Here is a 16557-nt window from a genome sequence, read left to right on the forward strand (position 1 = left end):
ATGTCTGTGTGTGTCCTGGGGTCGTGAGATAAGAGAACTGAGAGGGGCAGTTTATGGTTGGGTATATGTGTTCGTTCCTGTTTGGGCAGGGATTCGTGCAATGACTTGAGTCAAGCAGATAAGTTTGGCGCTGTATAATATATGAGCTATGTGTATGAATATATGTATATATGACACCTCTCTACCTCTGATAGTCCTTGAATGATATTTTTGTCTATATCCATTCAATGGACTTGATTCATTTCTGAGAAGATCTGAAAATATCATTTGGACACATGTATGCTAATAGATGTCAGTTTGTATTTACTGCTATGTAGGATAAATGTACACTTCAAAAGCAGCTGTCCTACCACAAATCTGTACCTTCTTCTTGATCCCAATTGCATTGTGTCCATGTTCTGTCCTATAGGATTTTCAAAGCGAGAGAAAATGTGCCAAAGAATAGTCTTACAAGCATTAAAAGATATATATATATAAAATAAATATTGAAATAGAAATTTTGAAACATAAATGGCATCGACATACAATTGAATGTAAAATAGAAGAACATATTGGAGAAAGCACTAGCCAATACAGTACTGCCATACAGTAACAGTACTGCCATACAGCCCTAATATCACATTTCAAGATATCTTTGGACACAAATTGTTCAATATTTTATCAGGCTGTCTTGAAATATTATACACAACATTTTGCTGTGTGGCAATAATGTTTGGATTCTGAAGGGCATTTATACAAAATAGGTAGTCGAGACACTGTATTAATAACACTATGCATTTGAATCCCATCTTCAGCTTCCATCTAAGATATTAATTTCCCTCCACAAGGGGGCGGACATGTAACGTTTCAAAATGGGATAGTATTGTCCATGTAACGTTTCCAAAATGGGATAGTATTGTCCATGTAACGTTTCCAAAATGGGATAGTATTGTCCATGTAACGTTTCCAAAATGGGATAGTATTGTCCATGTAACGTTTCCAAAATGGGATAGTATTGTCCATGTAACGTTATGCCCCCTTGTGAGTTAATAGTATTGCATGCTGTAGCAGGCTACACAAAGAGGAAGACCTCCATTGACGATTCAGTTCGTTGTAACATCTCGTCTGGACAGGTCACCGTCCGTAGTTAGTTAGTTTGTTAGTTAGTTCATGTTAGCTAGTTCATTATCACAAAAGTGAGAACTGCTCTAGATTGGAAACTTACGTTAATGAGTGTAAAGCCATGTTGGCTTTATGGAAACAATATACAATAGATAGGAAAGAATATAGTTGAGGGAAATAATCCAAACCTAGTTCTGCCAAGTTAGGACATAACTTTATAGATAACGGTACTGTACTGTAGCTCGCTCATACAACGCCGACGGTTAAACCCGGCTTTCTAATATTTACGGTAATTAACTAGAGTAACGTTATGGAAGATATTCACAGAAAACCATCATTGTCTTCGTTATTCATTATTAGTATGTTATATTAGAATTATAAATTATTTCGATATATATTCAGAGCCAAAAATCAACCCAACTTAACCTTTTTAACTTGTTGTCGCATCCAAACTTGTCACCATCGTTTTCAGTCGTAATTGCAAAGTTCCCGCAACAACGGAGGTTCCTCGATGAAACCACCTTCTAACAAGTTCTTTGAAGAACCTTTTGGGGCTGTTTTTCATTGACCAAGAACCCTACGGTTCTTAGGGGATCTGAGAATAACTCCAGTTGAACCCTTCATTTTTAGAGTTGTAGTCGGCTCTATTTACTCTCTGATTCAAACATGATAATTAACATCAACGATCAAGTCAGCTGCTGCTGCTCCAATACAGTATGAGGTGAGACGGTAAACTGATGTTGAATCATAGTGAGTAAGTTAATTAAAATTAATTAGTGAAACTGTTAAAAAATAGTATATGGCATATTAAATATATATTATGCTATTGTTATCATATTAAATATATTACGCTATTGTTATCATATAGAAACATCATGGAATATTGTACATCATATTAAATATATTATGCTATTGTTATCATATAGAAACATCATGGAATATTGTACATCATATTAAATATATTATGCTATTGTTATCATATAGAAACATCATGGAATATTGTACATCATATTAAATATATTATGCTATTGTTATCATATAGAAACATCATGGAATATTGTACATCATATTAAATACTGCTATGCGGATGACACACAGCTGTACATTTCAATGAAACATGGTGAAGCCCCAAAATTGCCCTCACTAGAAGCCTGTATTTCAGACATAAGGAAGTGGATGGCTGCCAACGTTCTACTTTAAAACTCGGACAAAACAGAGATGCTTGTTCTAGGTCCCAAGAAACAAAGAGATCTTCTGTTGAATCTGACAATTAATCTTAATGGTTGTACAGTCGTCTCAAATAAAACTGTGAAGGACCTCGGCGTACTATGGACCCTGATCTCTCTTTTGATGAACATATCAAGATTGTTTCAAGAACAGCTTTTTTCCATCTACGTAACATTGAAAAAATCTGAAACTTTCTGTCCAAAAATGATGCAGAAAAATTAATCCATACTTTTGTTACTTCTAGGTTAGACTACTGCAATGCTCTACTTTCCGGCTACCCGGATAAAGCACAAAATAAACTTCAGTTAATGCCAAATACGGCTGCTAGAATCCTGACTAGAACCAAAAACTTTGATCATATTACTCCAGTGCTAGCCTCCCTACACTGGATTCCTGTCAAGGCAAGGGCTGATTTTAAGGTTTTACTGCTAACCTACAAAGCATTATATGGGATTGCTCCTAGCTATCTCTCTGATTTTGTCCTGCCGTACATACCTACGGTCACAAGACGCAGGCCTCCTAATTGTCCCTAGAATTTCTAAGCAAACAGCTGGAGGCAGGGCTTTCTCCTATAGAGCTCCATTTTTATGGAATGGTCTGCCTACCCATGTGAGAGACGTAGACTCGGTCTCAACCTTTAAGTCTTTACGGAAGGCACATCTCTTCAGTGGGTCATATGATTGAGTGTCATCTGGCCCAGGAGTGTGAAGGTGAACGGAAAGGCTCTGGAGCAACGAACCGCCCTTGCTGTCTCTGCCTGGCCGGTTCTCCTCTTTCCACTGGGATTCTCTGCCTCTAACCCTATTACAGGGGCTGAGTCACTGGCTTACTGGTGCTCTTTCATGCCGTCCCTAGGAGGGGTGCGTCACTTGAGTGGGTTGAGTCACTGATGTGATCTTCCCCCTTGGGTTGTGCCGTGGCAGAGATCTTTGTGGGCTATACTCGGCCTTGTCTCAGGAGGGTAAGTTGGTGGTTGTGGGGGCTGTGCTTTGGCAAAGTGGGTGGGGTTATATCCTTCCTGTTTGGCCCTGTCAGTGGGTATCATCGGATGGGGCCACAGTGTCTCCTGACCCCTCCTGTCTCAGTCTCCAGTATTTATGCTGCAGTAGTTTATGTGTAAGGTCAGTTTGTTATATCTGGAGTATTTCTCCTGTCTTATGCGGTGTCCTGGGTGAATTTAAGTATGCTCTCTAATTCTCTCTTTCTTTCTCTCTCTCGGAGGACCTGAGCCCTAGGACCATGCCTCAGGACTACCTGGCATGATGACTCCTTGCTGTCCCCAGTCCACCTGGCCGTGCTGCTGCTCCAGTTTCAACTGTTCTGCCTGCAGCTATGGAATCCTGACCTGTTCACCGGACATGCTACCTGTCCCAGACATGCTGTTTTCAACTCTCTAGAGTAGAGATACTCTTAATGATTGGCTATGAAAAGCCAACTGACATTTACTCCTGAGGTGCTGACTTGCTGCAGCCTCGACAACTACTGTGATTATTATTATTTGACCATGCTGGTCATTTATGAACATTTGAACATCTTGGCCATGTTCTGTTATAATCTCCACCCGCCACAGCCAGAAGAGGACTGGCCACCCCACATAGCCTGGTTCCTCTCTAGGTTTCTTCCTAGGTTTTGGCCTTTCTAGGGAGTTTTTCCTAGCCACCGCACTTCTACACCTGCATTGCTTGCTGTTTGGGGTTTTAGGCTGGGTTTCTGTACAGCACTTTGAGATATCAGCTGATGTACAAAGGGCTGTATAAATAAATTTGATTTGTGCATTAGGCGTCACTACAGACACCCTGGTTCGAATCCAGGCTGTATCACAACCGTCCGTGATTGGGAGTCCCATAGGGCAGCACACAATTGGCCCAGCATTGTCCGGTGTAGGCAGCCATTGTAAATAAGAATTTGTTCATAACTTACTTGCCTAGTTAAATAAAGGTTACATTTAAATAATATAAAAAATGTGTTTATTACAAACTGTTTTTTTTCCAAATCCATCAAAGGCACCAACTTTGAGAAGGGTTTAAAACAAAGGTTTCAAACCAATTCATAAATGTAATTGAATCTAGGTATGTTTCGCCTTTAATTTAATAGTTTAATGTAACGTAATGGCTTGAAAAAAAATGGCTGAATATTATACATGACTTATCAACAGCTCTAATAATTTGACCCCTACAGAAAATCTTCACTGGCAACTATAGAATATACTATATAGCCTCAAAATCTGTTTAAAACAATAATTTTGACCTCATGGATGGCCAGTCTTTGTCACGTTCTGACCTTAGTTCCTTTGTTTTTGTCTTTGTTTTAGTATGGTCAGGGCGTGAGTTGGGGTGGGCAGTCTATGTTTGTTTTTCTATGTTGGTTTTTGAGTTCGGCCTAGTATGGTTCTCAATCAGAGGCAGCTGTCAATAGTTGTCCCTGATTGAGAATCATACTTAGGCTGGACCCTGGGTTTCACTTTTGGTTTGTGGGTGTTTGTCTTCCGTGTCAGTGCTTGTTGCCACACGGGACTGTTTTGTTCATTTCACGTTTATTGCCCGATAGGCAGCCCCAAAAATGTCTTTGGGGGGGTGGAACACGGGGAATGTGGCGAAGGCAGGTAGGAGACCTGCGCCAACTTCCCGTGCTTACCGGAGAGAGAGAGGGACCGGGCAGGCACCGTGTTATGCCTTGAGGCGCACGGTGTCCTTGGTGCGTGTGCATAGCCCAATGCGGTACATCCCAGCGCCTCGTATCGGCCGGGTTAGAGTGGGCATCGAGCCAGGTGCCATGAAGCCGGCTCAGCGCATCTGGTCTCCAGTGCGTCTCCTCGGGCCGGTGTACATGGCACCAGCCTTACGCATGGTGTCCTCGGTTCGCCAGCACAGCCCAGTGTGGGCTATTCCACCTCGCAGCACTGGCCTGGCTACGGGGAGCATTCAACCAGGTAAGGTTGGGCAGGCTCGGTGCTCGAGACCTCCTGTGCGCCTTCACGGTCCGGTCTATCCGGTGCCTCCTCGTACCACGTACCAGCCCTCCGGTGGCAGCCCCCCGCACCAGGCTGTCTCTCCGTCTTTTCCCTACAGGTGCTCCCGCCTGTCCAATGCTGTCAGAGCCTTCCTCCTCTCCAGCGCTGCCAGAGTCTCCCGTCTGTCCTGAGCTGCCAGAGTCTCCCGTCTGTCCTGAGCTGCCAGAGTCTCCTGTCTGTCCTAAGCTGCCAGAGTCTCCTGTCTGTCCTGAGCTGCCAGAGTCTCCCGTCTGTCCTGAGCTGCCAGAGTCTCCCATCTGTCCTGAGCCATCAGTCAGCCAGGAGCTGCCTGAGCCGTCAGTCAGCCAGGAGCTGCCAGAGCCGTCAGTCAGCCAGGAGCTGCCAGAGCCGTCAGTCAGCCAGGAGCTGCCAGAGCCATCAGTCAGCCAGGACCTGCCAGAGCCGTCAGTCAGCCAGGAGCTGCCAGAGCAATGAGTCAGCCAGGAGCTGCCAGAGCCGTCAGTCAGCCCGGAGCTGCCAGAGCTGCCTATCACGCCGGCGATGCTGGAATCGCCCTTCACTCCGGAGCTGCCGGAGCCTCCCGCCTGCCAGAATCTCCCGTCCATTCAGGAACCGAATGGGTTTAGTGTTTCTGTATCAAAATGGACTTTTAACAAATTCAAAAATGTTGGAGTAATGTTGACCTCAATCTGCACACAATGCCCCATAAAGACAAACCGAAAAGAGGTTTTTAGAGATTTTTGCAAATGTATTTACTTAGGTATTCAGACCCTTTGCTATGAGACTCGAAATTGTTCATCCTTGAGATGTTTCTACAACTTGATTGGAGTCCACCTGTGGTAAATTCAATTGATTAGACATGATTTGGAAAGGCACACACACAGTTGACAGTGCATGTCAGAGCAAAAAGCAAGCCATAAGGTCAAAGAAATTGTCCATAGAGCTCTGAGACAGGATAGGGTCGAAGCACAGATCTGGGGAAAGGCACCAAAAAATGTATTCAGCATTGAAGGTCCCACAGAACACAGTGGCCTCCATCATTCTTAAATGGAAGAAGTTTGGAACCACCAAGACTCTTCTTAGAGCTGGCCGCCTGGCCAAATTGAGAAATCGGGGGAGAAGGGCTTTGGTCAGGGAGGTGAACATGAACCCGATGTTCACTCTGACAGAGCTCCAGAGTTCCTCTGTGGAGATGGGAGAACATTCCAGAAGGACAACCATCTCTGCAGCACTCCACCAATCAGGCCTTAATGTAGCAATGATTAAATTGTCAAGATTGATTTCAATGGACAATTCTGTGAACTGTTCTGTGAAAGGTGTTGGCTAGAGATGACATGCAGGAGCTTGCAGGGATTTGTAGTCTTGCATGTCGTCAACTTTGATGCTAATTAGCATTAAATAATCCGAGAGTAAAGAGACACAAATATATTGATACAAGTATTTGTATTTACTATGGATCCCCCAATAGTTCCAGCCAAGGCAGCAGCTACTCTTCCTGGGGTTTAGGATGGATCCCCATTAGTTCCTGACAAGGCAGCAGCTACGGATCCCCATTAGTTCCTGCCAAGGCAGCGGCTACTCTTCCTGGGGTTTATTATGGATCCCCATTAGTTCCTGTCAAGGCAGCAGCTACTCTTCCTGGGGTTTATGATGGATCCCCATTAGTTCCTGCCAAGGCAGCAGCTACTCTTCCTGGGGTTTATGATGGATCCCCATTACTTCCTGTCAAGGCAGGAGCTACTCTTCCTGGGGTTTATGATGGATCCCAATTAGTTCCTGACAAGGCAGCAGCTACTTTTCCTGATGTTTATTATGGATCCCCCTTAGTTTCTGCCAAGGAAGCAGCTACTCTTCCTGGGGTTTATTATGGATCCCCATTAGTTCCTGTCAAGGCAGCAGCTACTCTTCCTGGGGTTTATGATGGATCCCAATTAGTTCCTGTCAAGGCAGCAGCTACTCTTCCTGGGGTTTATGATGGATCCCAATTAATTCCTGCCAAGGCAGCAGCTACTCTTCCTGGGGTTTATTATGGATCCCCATTAGTTCCTGACAAGGCAGCAGCTACTCTTCCTGGGGTTTATTATGGATCCCCATTAGTTCCTGCCAAGGCAGCAGCTACTCTTCCTGGGGTTTATGATGGATCCCCATTACTTCCTGTCAAGGCAGGAGCTACTCTTCCTGGGGTTTATGATGGATCCCAATTAGTTCCTGACAAGGCAGCAGCTACTTTTCCTGAGGTTTATTATGGATCCCCCTTAGTTTCTGCCAAGGAAGCAGCTACTCTTCCTGGGGTTTATTATGGATCCCCATTAGTTCCTGTCAAGGCAGCAGCTACTCTTCCTGGGGTTTATGATGGATCCCAATTAGTTCCTGCCAAGGCAGCAGCTACTCTTCCTGGGGTTTATTATGGATCCCCATTAGTTCCTGTCAAGGCAGCAGCTACTCTTCCTGGGGTTTATGATGGATCCCAATTAATTCCTGCCAAGGCAGCAGCTACTCTTCCTGGGGTTTAGGATGGATCCCCATTAGTTCCTGACAAGGCAGCAGCTACGGATCCCCATTAGTTCCTGCCAAGGCAGCGGCTACTCTTCCTGGGGTTTATTATGGATCCCCATTAGTTCCTGTCAAGGCAGCAGCTACTCTTCCTGGGGTTTATGATGGATCCCCATTCGTTCCTGCCAAGGCAGCAGCTACTCTTCCTGGGGTTTATGATGGATCCCCATTACTTCCTGTCAAGGCAGGAGCTACTCTTCCTGGGGTTTATGATGGATCCCCATTAGTTCCTGACAAGGCAGCAGCTACTTTTCCTGAGGTTTATTATGGATCCCCCTTAGTTTCTGCCAAGGAAGCAGCTACTCTTCCTGGGGTTTATTATGGATCCCCATTAGTTCCTGTCAAGGCAGCAGCTACTCTTCCTGGGGTTTATGATGGATCCCAATTAGTTCCTGCCAAGGCAGCAGCTACTCTTCCTGGGGTTTATTATGGATCCCCATTAGTTCCTGTCAAGGCAGCAGCTACTCTTCCTGGGGTTTATGATGGATCCCAATTAATTCCTGCCAAGGCAGCAGCTACTCTTCCTGGGGTTTATTATGGATCCCCATTAGTTCCTGACAAGGCAGCAGCTACTCTTCCTGGGGTTTATTATGGATCCCCATTAGTTCCTGTCAAGGCAGCAGCTACTCTTCCTGGGGTTTATGATAGATCCCAATTAGTTCCTGACAAGGCAGCAGCTACTCTTCCTGGGGTTTATTATGGATCCCCATTAGTTCCTGTCAAGGCAGCAGCTACTCTTCCTGGGGTTTATGATGGATCCCAATTAGTTCCTGACAAGGCAGCAGCTACTCTTCCTGGGGTTTATTATGGATCCCCATTAGTTCCTGCCTAGTAAGAAGTAAGGTCAGGGAGCGTGCCAGCCTGCCCGAACCTCCCCTTTCGAGCAAAAGGTGTAAATAATGGTTTGTGAATTAAAATATATTAATGATGGGTTATGAACTAACAGGTATAAATGATGGGTTACGAATTAACAGGTATAAATGATGGGTTATGAATTAACCCACCCCCTCCAGGCATTTCAGTACATTCACGATTTCTTAAGGTCCATGTGTAATGTATTTGGTTATACCTTTCTCTCTCTCTCCATCTCTTCTTTAACAAGCAGCTATGTTGTTGTCACTCTCTCTCTCCAGTCAATAACCAGTTATCCCTCACATGTACTGTACTGGAATTATCCCTCTACACCATGTACTGCACTGGAATTATCCCTCTACACCATGTACTGCACTGGAATTATCACTCTACACATGTACTGTACTGGAATTATCCCTCTACACATGTACTGCACTGGAATTATCACATTGGCTGGCAAACGCTTGCTGTTTTGTGTAATTGGTTACATTTCAGTCACGTGTGCATACGGGAGAGGTGGTGTCTGATGTCTGCAGCAATTATTCTCTGTGAATATCAGCAGTGGTAATGATTGTGGAATATTTAGTTAATTTCATGAGAGCAACATGATAATTAATGATTTCTGAACAACCATTTTTTATTTAATGTCTTAAGAATATCTTATCAACTTTATTTCACTTGGTGATGTTTCATTGTAGAGAACATAACATGACAATACATTACATCTAATTAGCTGAATATGATTATGGACTAACAGTCTAACAGTTTGAAGGACACAACTCATATTATTCTGGTTAAACAGCGAGAGACTCGTTGATTATGGACTAACAGACTAACAGTCTGAAGGTCACAACTCATGTTATTCTGGTTAAACAGTGAGAGACTTGTTTATTATGGACTAACAGATGAACCAGAATAACATTAGTTGTGTCCTTCAGACTGTTAAACAGTGAGAGACTAGTTGTTTAAGAGTGGATATTATTTTACAATTAGGAAATAATATGTCATGTTTTACTCGTACCTCAGCCAGCATTGTGAATGGTGTCTGAGGCAGTGACAAACTAGACCATGACAGTATATCTAATTTCTTAGGTGTTTTTAGTCATGCATGAAAGGTCTGGGGTGGTTCTGTGGTTATAATTTTTTGACCATGGAATACATTTCTGGCCATGCTGGCAGGGTCTGAATCAAACCCAATGTCCACCTGGTAAACTGGCAGGGTCAGAATCAAACCCAATGTCCACCTGGTAAACTGGCAGGGTCTGAATCAAACCCAATGTTAAGGGGAGGGAAGATTGGTCAAGCGGGTGATGATTATTGTTGTTCTACTGCCTGATTGTTATGCAACAACACTGTTTACAAATCCTTTGTTAAGGAACAAGAAGACCCGCACACTGTTTACAAAAGCTTTGTTAAATAACAAGTTGTTGTTTGCTTTGCTTTAACTTGGCCAGGTAGCAGTTGTAAACTTGTTCTCAACTGGCCACCTGGTTAAACTATCATTATGACATCATGGCCATCTGGTTAAATAAAGGTAAAACAATTTGTTAAAAAATATACATTTTTACAACATTAACAATGTCTACACTGTATTTCTGATCAATTTTATGTTATTATAATGGACAAAAAAAGTGCTTTCTTTAAAAACAAGGACATTTCTAAGTGACCACAAACTTTTGAACAGTAGTATACATCTACATGATGTATTGTTACATCATGTAGGAGCAGTATAGACCTAGTCTGTTCATTATATACATCTACATGATGTATTGTTACACCATGTAGGAGCAGTATAGACCTAGTCTGTTCATTATATACACCTACTTGATGTATTGTTACACCATATAGGAGCAGTATAGACCTAGTCTGTTCATTATATACATCTACATGATGTATTGTTACACCATGTAGGAGCAGTATAGACCTAGTCTGTTCATTATATACACCTACTTGATGTATTGTGACACCATGTAGGAGCAGTATAGACCTAGTCTGTTCATTATATACATCTACATGATGTATTGTTACACCATGTAGGAGCAGTATAGACCTAGTCTGTTCATTATATACACCTACTTGATGTATTGTGACACCATGTAGGAGCAGTATAGACCTACAGTAGCTGGCTACGTAGTTAAATGTAGTTTGACTTAATGAAACTGCCTTAAATATTCTGTAGTAAAAAATATATATATTCGCACTAATCAATCAACACATTCCTGCCTTTGTATGTCTCAATATAATAGTTTTATTTAATTAAATCCATTTCAAATAATCTTTGTCTGAAAATAAAATATGATCCTCAGCTGCATTTCCCCTCCCGTCAGCAGACGGCGATGTGCGTCTTTCAGGCGACGCTGTCAGCGTGACGTATTATCTAGTGGACGGTTCTTCAGAAACAGCTCGTCAACCACCTCGGTAGCTTGTTAGCCAACATAGCCGAAAGATTCAAGCTATTTATACGCTTTCGGTGTATATTAGCTACTGTGTTTTAGACACACTTCTCTCTTATCTTCTTGTTAACCGATTTAATATAATATTACGTTATTTTTTATTAGTCAGCTATAGTAGCTAGCTGGTTAAGTTAGCACTAGTCTAGTCGCTAATGATATCTAGCTAGCTAACATCCCAGAACATGAGCTCCCTAAGTTACTCCCCTCCTGTTAAAGAAGAGGAGGTCTGCTGGACAGAGAAAGAAGCTCTGGGGCTGAACATTGTCGTAAAAGAGGAGAAGGAAGAGGAGGATGTCACAGTAAAACAAGAAGTAGAGGGTGAGGCTGTTACAGTGAAAGAAGAAGAGAAAGACGTTTTTGGAATGAAGGATGAAGAGGGGGAGATCACTGTCACATTAGAGGAGGACGAAGAAGAGAAGACTGGAGAACTGATTAACACCAGTAAATACAGTGAGTACTATCTTATAAAACAGGGACATTGATCTGATTATCACCAGTAAATACAGTGAGTACTATCTTATAAAACAGGGACATTGATCTGATTATTACCAGTAACCACAATGAGTACTATCTTATAAAACAGGGACATTGATCTGATTATCACCAGTAAATACAGTGAGTACTATCTTATAAAACAGGGGCACAAACTCTGCAGTTGTTGAACTAATGTGTGATTTTTAAAAAGGCGTCCTACACTTGAATATGTTTTTGTACTGTATGAATTCTTCATGACGTCCTCCAGTGATTTAAAAAAAAACGTTTCCTGTTGAAAAGTGACATATAAATACAGTAAAGTAAAAACACACTAAAGGGAAACAAATAAATGTTTTGAGCAAAATAGTGTTTTTTTACTGCAAACAAGAAGGAGTGAGTGATGTCATAGTAAGGCATTCAAGGAGTTGGCTTGATGGTACGTCGTGATGTCATCCAATAGGGACTGATCTTCATGTAAATATTCATTATTCTTTTAAAAATCTTTCCTGTTCTGTTACGTTGGTTGTTGATCATTGCTAGAAAGCCATTTTCAAGTTTTGCCATAGACTTTCAAGACGATTTAAGTCCAAACTGTAACTAGGCCACTCAGGATGTCAATGTCATCTTGGTAAGCTCCTCCAGTGTAGATTTGGCCTTGTGGTTTAGGTTATTGTCCTGTTAGTACAGTTTTTTGTTTTCAGATCTCTGAAATGCACTCTACCTACGTAACATTTAGTGGCTCCTTATATTACGCTGGGATAACAGAAATCCTAAATCATATCAGAATTTGCGAAATCCAATGGTTCTAACCTGAGAGTCACCTTAACGCTATTGACAACACCCAAATGGATACTGTCATTAATGTGGTTTTTCAAAAATTACACATAATACTTAATATTGTAGCTGTGTAGTTACAGTCACATGTTCAACTATCATCAGTTGATCCAGGAAATCATTTTCTGGATGACAGTCGAATGACAAACATCACGACATGTAACAACAACCGAAGTGCTTCTTCATTCATTACTCTGGTAAAGACAGTTATGCTGTGCTCTACTTTGGATCCAACATCCCTAACAAAGTGGTGTTTATAATGTGTTATTGTCTGCTTGATTTACTGTAGGATCTCGTTAGTCTTTTTGGACACGTGTAGAGAACGGTTCCTTTATGGATAGGCTATTGTACAACACAAAGAGCTATTTTCTTTTATTCAGGACATTTAGAATGACAACACATTACAGAGTAACCTAGTGGGATTATTCACAAAATTATCTGGGGATCAGGTTATGAAATGTCATGACAAAGAAATTTGTAGTGATTTATAATCCTAGGTCTATGTTGTTGTTCGGTGAAGTTATGGGTCCTACAGTAGGTCTATGTTGTTGTTAGATGAAGTTATGGGTCCTACAGTAGGTCTGTTATTGTTTGGTGAAGTTATGGGCCAATTTGTTAAACACTTAGTGTACGAACCCTTATTGTCAGGCTGATGGCAAAGCTAGCCAAAGAGCATTTTACTGGTTGAAGTGTTTTTTTAAGTGTAAAACAGTTGATTTTGTGACAATACAAACATATTAAGCAGGAGATTCAAGCGAGCCTTACAATTATAATCCAAAAGTAGTGTGAAATTCACTCATAAGCAACCTGTAAATGGAGGCTATTTTTGCTGTCAGCCTATGAAAACTCCCCTGAGTTTTCCCCCATGGTGGTGAATTAGTGAATAGACACAGAGCTTAATGTGAGTTTCATTCAGTAGCACTCCTGATCTTGCACTGTAATATTCAGAATACATTGTGAAAAACTAAAATCTTTGCTCACCATTTTTACTCCAGGACGATATACTACATCCTCATTAGCAGGGAGGAGTTTCTGTAATCAAATTGCATGTGCATCGCCCTCGTGCCACAATTTTATTAAACACAGAAAGAGTGGAGACCAAAAGTCATCTGGCACACTGCTTAGGAATTCAACAACTTTAATAACTTTTTTCTAGTTACCACTAATTTGAAAACTAGACAAAATATGATTGTTGCTAACTTGACTGTCTTAAGGATCAAATAATTTAACAGATGTCAATTGTTGTAGAACTTCATGGGTACGCTCTGGGCATCACCTTTCACCTCAAATAAACAATGGATTTCTGCTGTTGTGGGCATTTAACCGTCTGACTTTGTCGATCACACAGGAGAGAGACGTGACTATCGTGGATCCTCTGGGGATCATCAACAACATCATGATGCTGATGAGGCAGAAAAGAGTCTCTCCAGATCAGAACTCCTCAAGAAACACCAGCGAGTACACACAGGAGAGAAATCTATCTGCTGCTCTGACTGTGGGAAAAGATTCAGCTCTTCAGTCGACCTTAAAATACATCAAAGAATTCACACTGGAGAGAAACCTTATGGCTGTGATCAGTGTGGGAAGAGTTTTACTACATCTACCCATCTGACTTTGCATCAGAGAACACACACAGGAGAGAAGTCATATAGCTGTAATCAATGTGGGAAGAGATTTTCTAAATCAAGCCATCTAACTATACACCATAGAACACACACAGGAGAGAAACCCTATGGCTGTGATCAGTGTGGGAAGAGTTTTTATACATATAGCAAGCTGACTTTACACCAGAGAACACATACAGGAGAGAAATCTTATAGCTGTAATCAATGTGGGAAGAGTTTTTCTACATCTAGCTATCTAACTATACACCATAGGACACACACAGGAGAGAAATCCTATGGCTGTGCTCAATGTGGGAAGAGTTTTTATACATCTAGCAAGCTGACTTCACACCAAAGAACACACACAGGAGAGAAACCATATAGCTGTAGTCAATGTGGGAAGAGTTTTTCTACATCTAGCCAGCTGACTGTACACCAGAGAACACACACAGGGGAGAAATCTCAAAGCTGTGATCAATGTGGGAAGAGATACACTGATAAAAGATATCTGATTAAACATCAGAAAATACATGGGGTTGTTTCATGATATCAATGTCAAAATGTTTTTACATTGTAGGAGTATTTGATTGAATATCAGAATGTAGAACCCTAAATGTTTACCTCTTGTTCAATTGATCTTAGCCTCAGTGGAAAGATCCAGGCTCTGAATTGAAAGAGTTACTATTTATGTGATTTATCAAACATTTACTAACAAAAAAAAGAGTTGTGTTCCACTTACCAAGTGGTTACCCACTTCAATCAAAATATAACACCTCAAAATGTGTTTTCTACAAAGGGATGTACACATTATTCCCAGATTCCATGTGGTTTTTGAGCTGTTAGTTTTAACAGAACGTGCAACCTCATCTCCCTGCTCTCACACAATTGATTTCAACATGATATTGATGAGTGATGACAAATAAGTGCATTGTATGTTTCCTTTGTTTGGCGACCCCTAAATTTAAATGCACCACTGTTGCTCTGCTTTTAGAATATCAGGGTTCATTCTTAGATGTGCCAACCCAAATGTACTAGAGCATGACATTTGGGGAGTGGGCCCCGATCCAACAACATGTCTATCTAGTGAACCCTGAAAAGAGAGAGAAGCTCTGCAGTGAGTTGGAAAGTTACTACAGATATTGCAGGAGTTTCCTCTTGAAATCAGACAAGTCTGTGGTAAGGACAACTTGGTTGCTGGTTGTCTCAAGGGTGGACAGTCAAAAAGATGTGTTTTGCATTTAACCAGTGTGTTACCATGGATCACAATTTATTTTGACATGTTTTTCCTTATTGGAGATGAGTTTCTATCTCATTATTTTCTGTATTTTTTTAAAACTGCACTGTTGGTTCGGGGCTCGTAAGTAAGCATTTCACTGTAAGGTCTACACATGTATTCAGCTAATACGTGACTAATACGATTTGATTTGAGTTTTGGGACGAGAGTTCTAGAAGCTAGTGAGTTTTAGGATTTAGGAAAAGGAGAAAAAAAATGTGATTGTATATTATTATTTAGAAGTAGGTGCTTTTTCTTGTTTTTAATTGTTGACAGCCAGTAGACACCATGTTTATATTGTAGAAGGTGAAGTGTTGTAGTTGATTATAATGTGAAATGGAAGTTGTTTTTTAGTCAGTTGTTCAGCTGAAATGTGTCTTCGGCACACAGATTGGTGTCACCCCGTTAGTCAGTATGTGTTACACCTGTGCTGCCTTGTCCATCTCGTTAGTGGAAAGGTGTTTCACCTGAGCTGGTCCAGGTTCTATTTAAGAGTGTCTGGCCCAGTGCTCCAGTTGTCTTGATAGATGTGGAGAGTCAACACCTTTAGTTGCGCTACCTTTTTGGTTTTCTTCCTGTCTAAGTTAGGTTTGGGTTTTTCTTTTGTTTGCCTCTTCTTGGGCAGATTTAGTGGGTCTCATGGTGGGTGTCTTTTAGGTCCCAGTTGTTGTTACTAGTCGCCTTTCAGTGGAAACCCCCATAGTGTCTTTCAGAGCCCCTCCTAAAAAACAAGCTTATATTTTGGGGTTTGATATTGCGTCCAATTTATATTTTAATCAATGGCATTTCCTAAGAATGCTCATTAGTCTTTCAGTTATTATTGTTTGTGGACTAAATCTTTTTTATTTTCATTGTTTTTTCCTGTGAATCCGTTGTGTTGTATAAATAAAGCTTGATTTGAACATATTGTAAGACAAATTAACCCAATGACTGACAATCAACAGACAAAACAAATGAACAAATACAGTGCCATGCGAAAGTATTCGGCCCCCTTGAGCTTTGTGACCTTTTGCCACATTTCAGGCTTCAAACATAAAGATATGAAACTGTATTTTTTGTGAAGAATCAACAACAATCATGAAGTGGAACGACATTTATTGGCTATTTCAAACTTTTTTAACAAATCTAAAACTGAAAAATTGGGCGTGCAAAATTATTCAGCCCCTTTACTTTCAGTGCAGCAAACTCTCTCCAGAAGTTCAGTGAGGATCTCTG

At 41.3% G+C, this 16557-nt stretch overlaps 1 protein-coding gene across 1 annotated transcript; it reads left to right on the plus strand.

The window, feature by feature from the left end:
• Window positions 1-11189: 11189 nt before the first annotated feature.
• On the plus strand, window positions 11190-16248 carry LOC139411228 (zinc finger protein ZFP2-like). Its single transcript, XM_071157241.1, has 2 exons — window positions 11190-11607; window positions 13814-16248. Exons 1-2 carry the CDS (start codon window positions 11340-11342, stop codon window positions 14614-14616), a joined length of 1071 nt encoding a protein of 356 aa, XP_071013342.1. The 5' UTR covers window positions 11190-11339; the 3' UTR covers window positions 14617-16248.
• Window positions 16249-16557: the final 309 nt, after the last annotated feature.

Source organism: Oncorhynchus clarkii, chromosome 6 (assembly GCF_045791955.1).
Source record: "Oncorhynchus clarkii lewisi isolate Uvic-CL-2024 chromosome 6, UVic_Ocla_1.0, whole genome shotgun sequence".
Taxonomy (NCBI): Eukaryota; Metazoa; Chordata; class Actinopteri; order Salmoniformes; family Salmonidae; genus Oncorhynchus; species Oncorhynchus clarkii.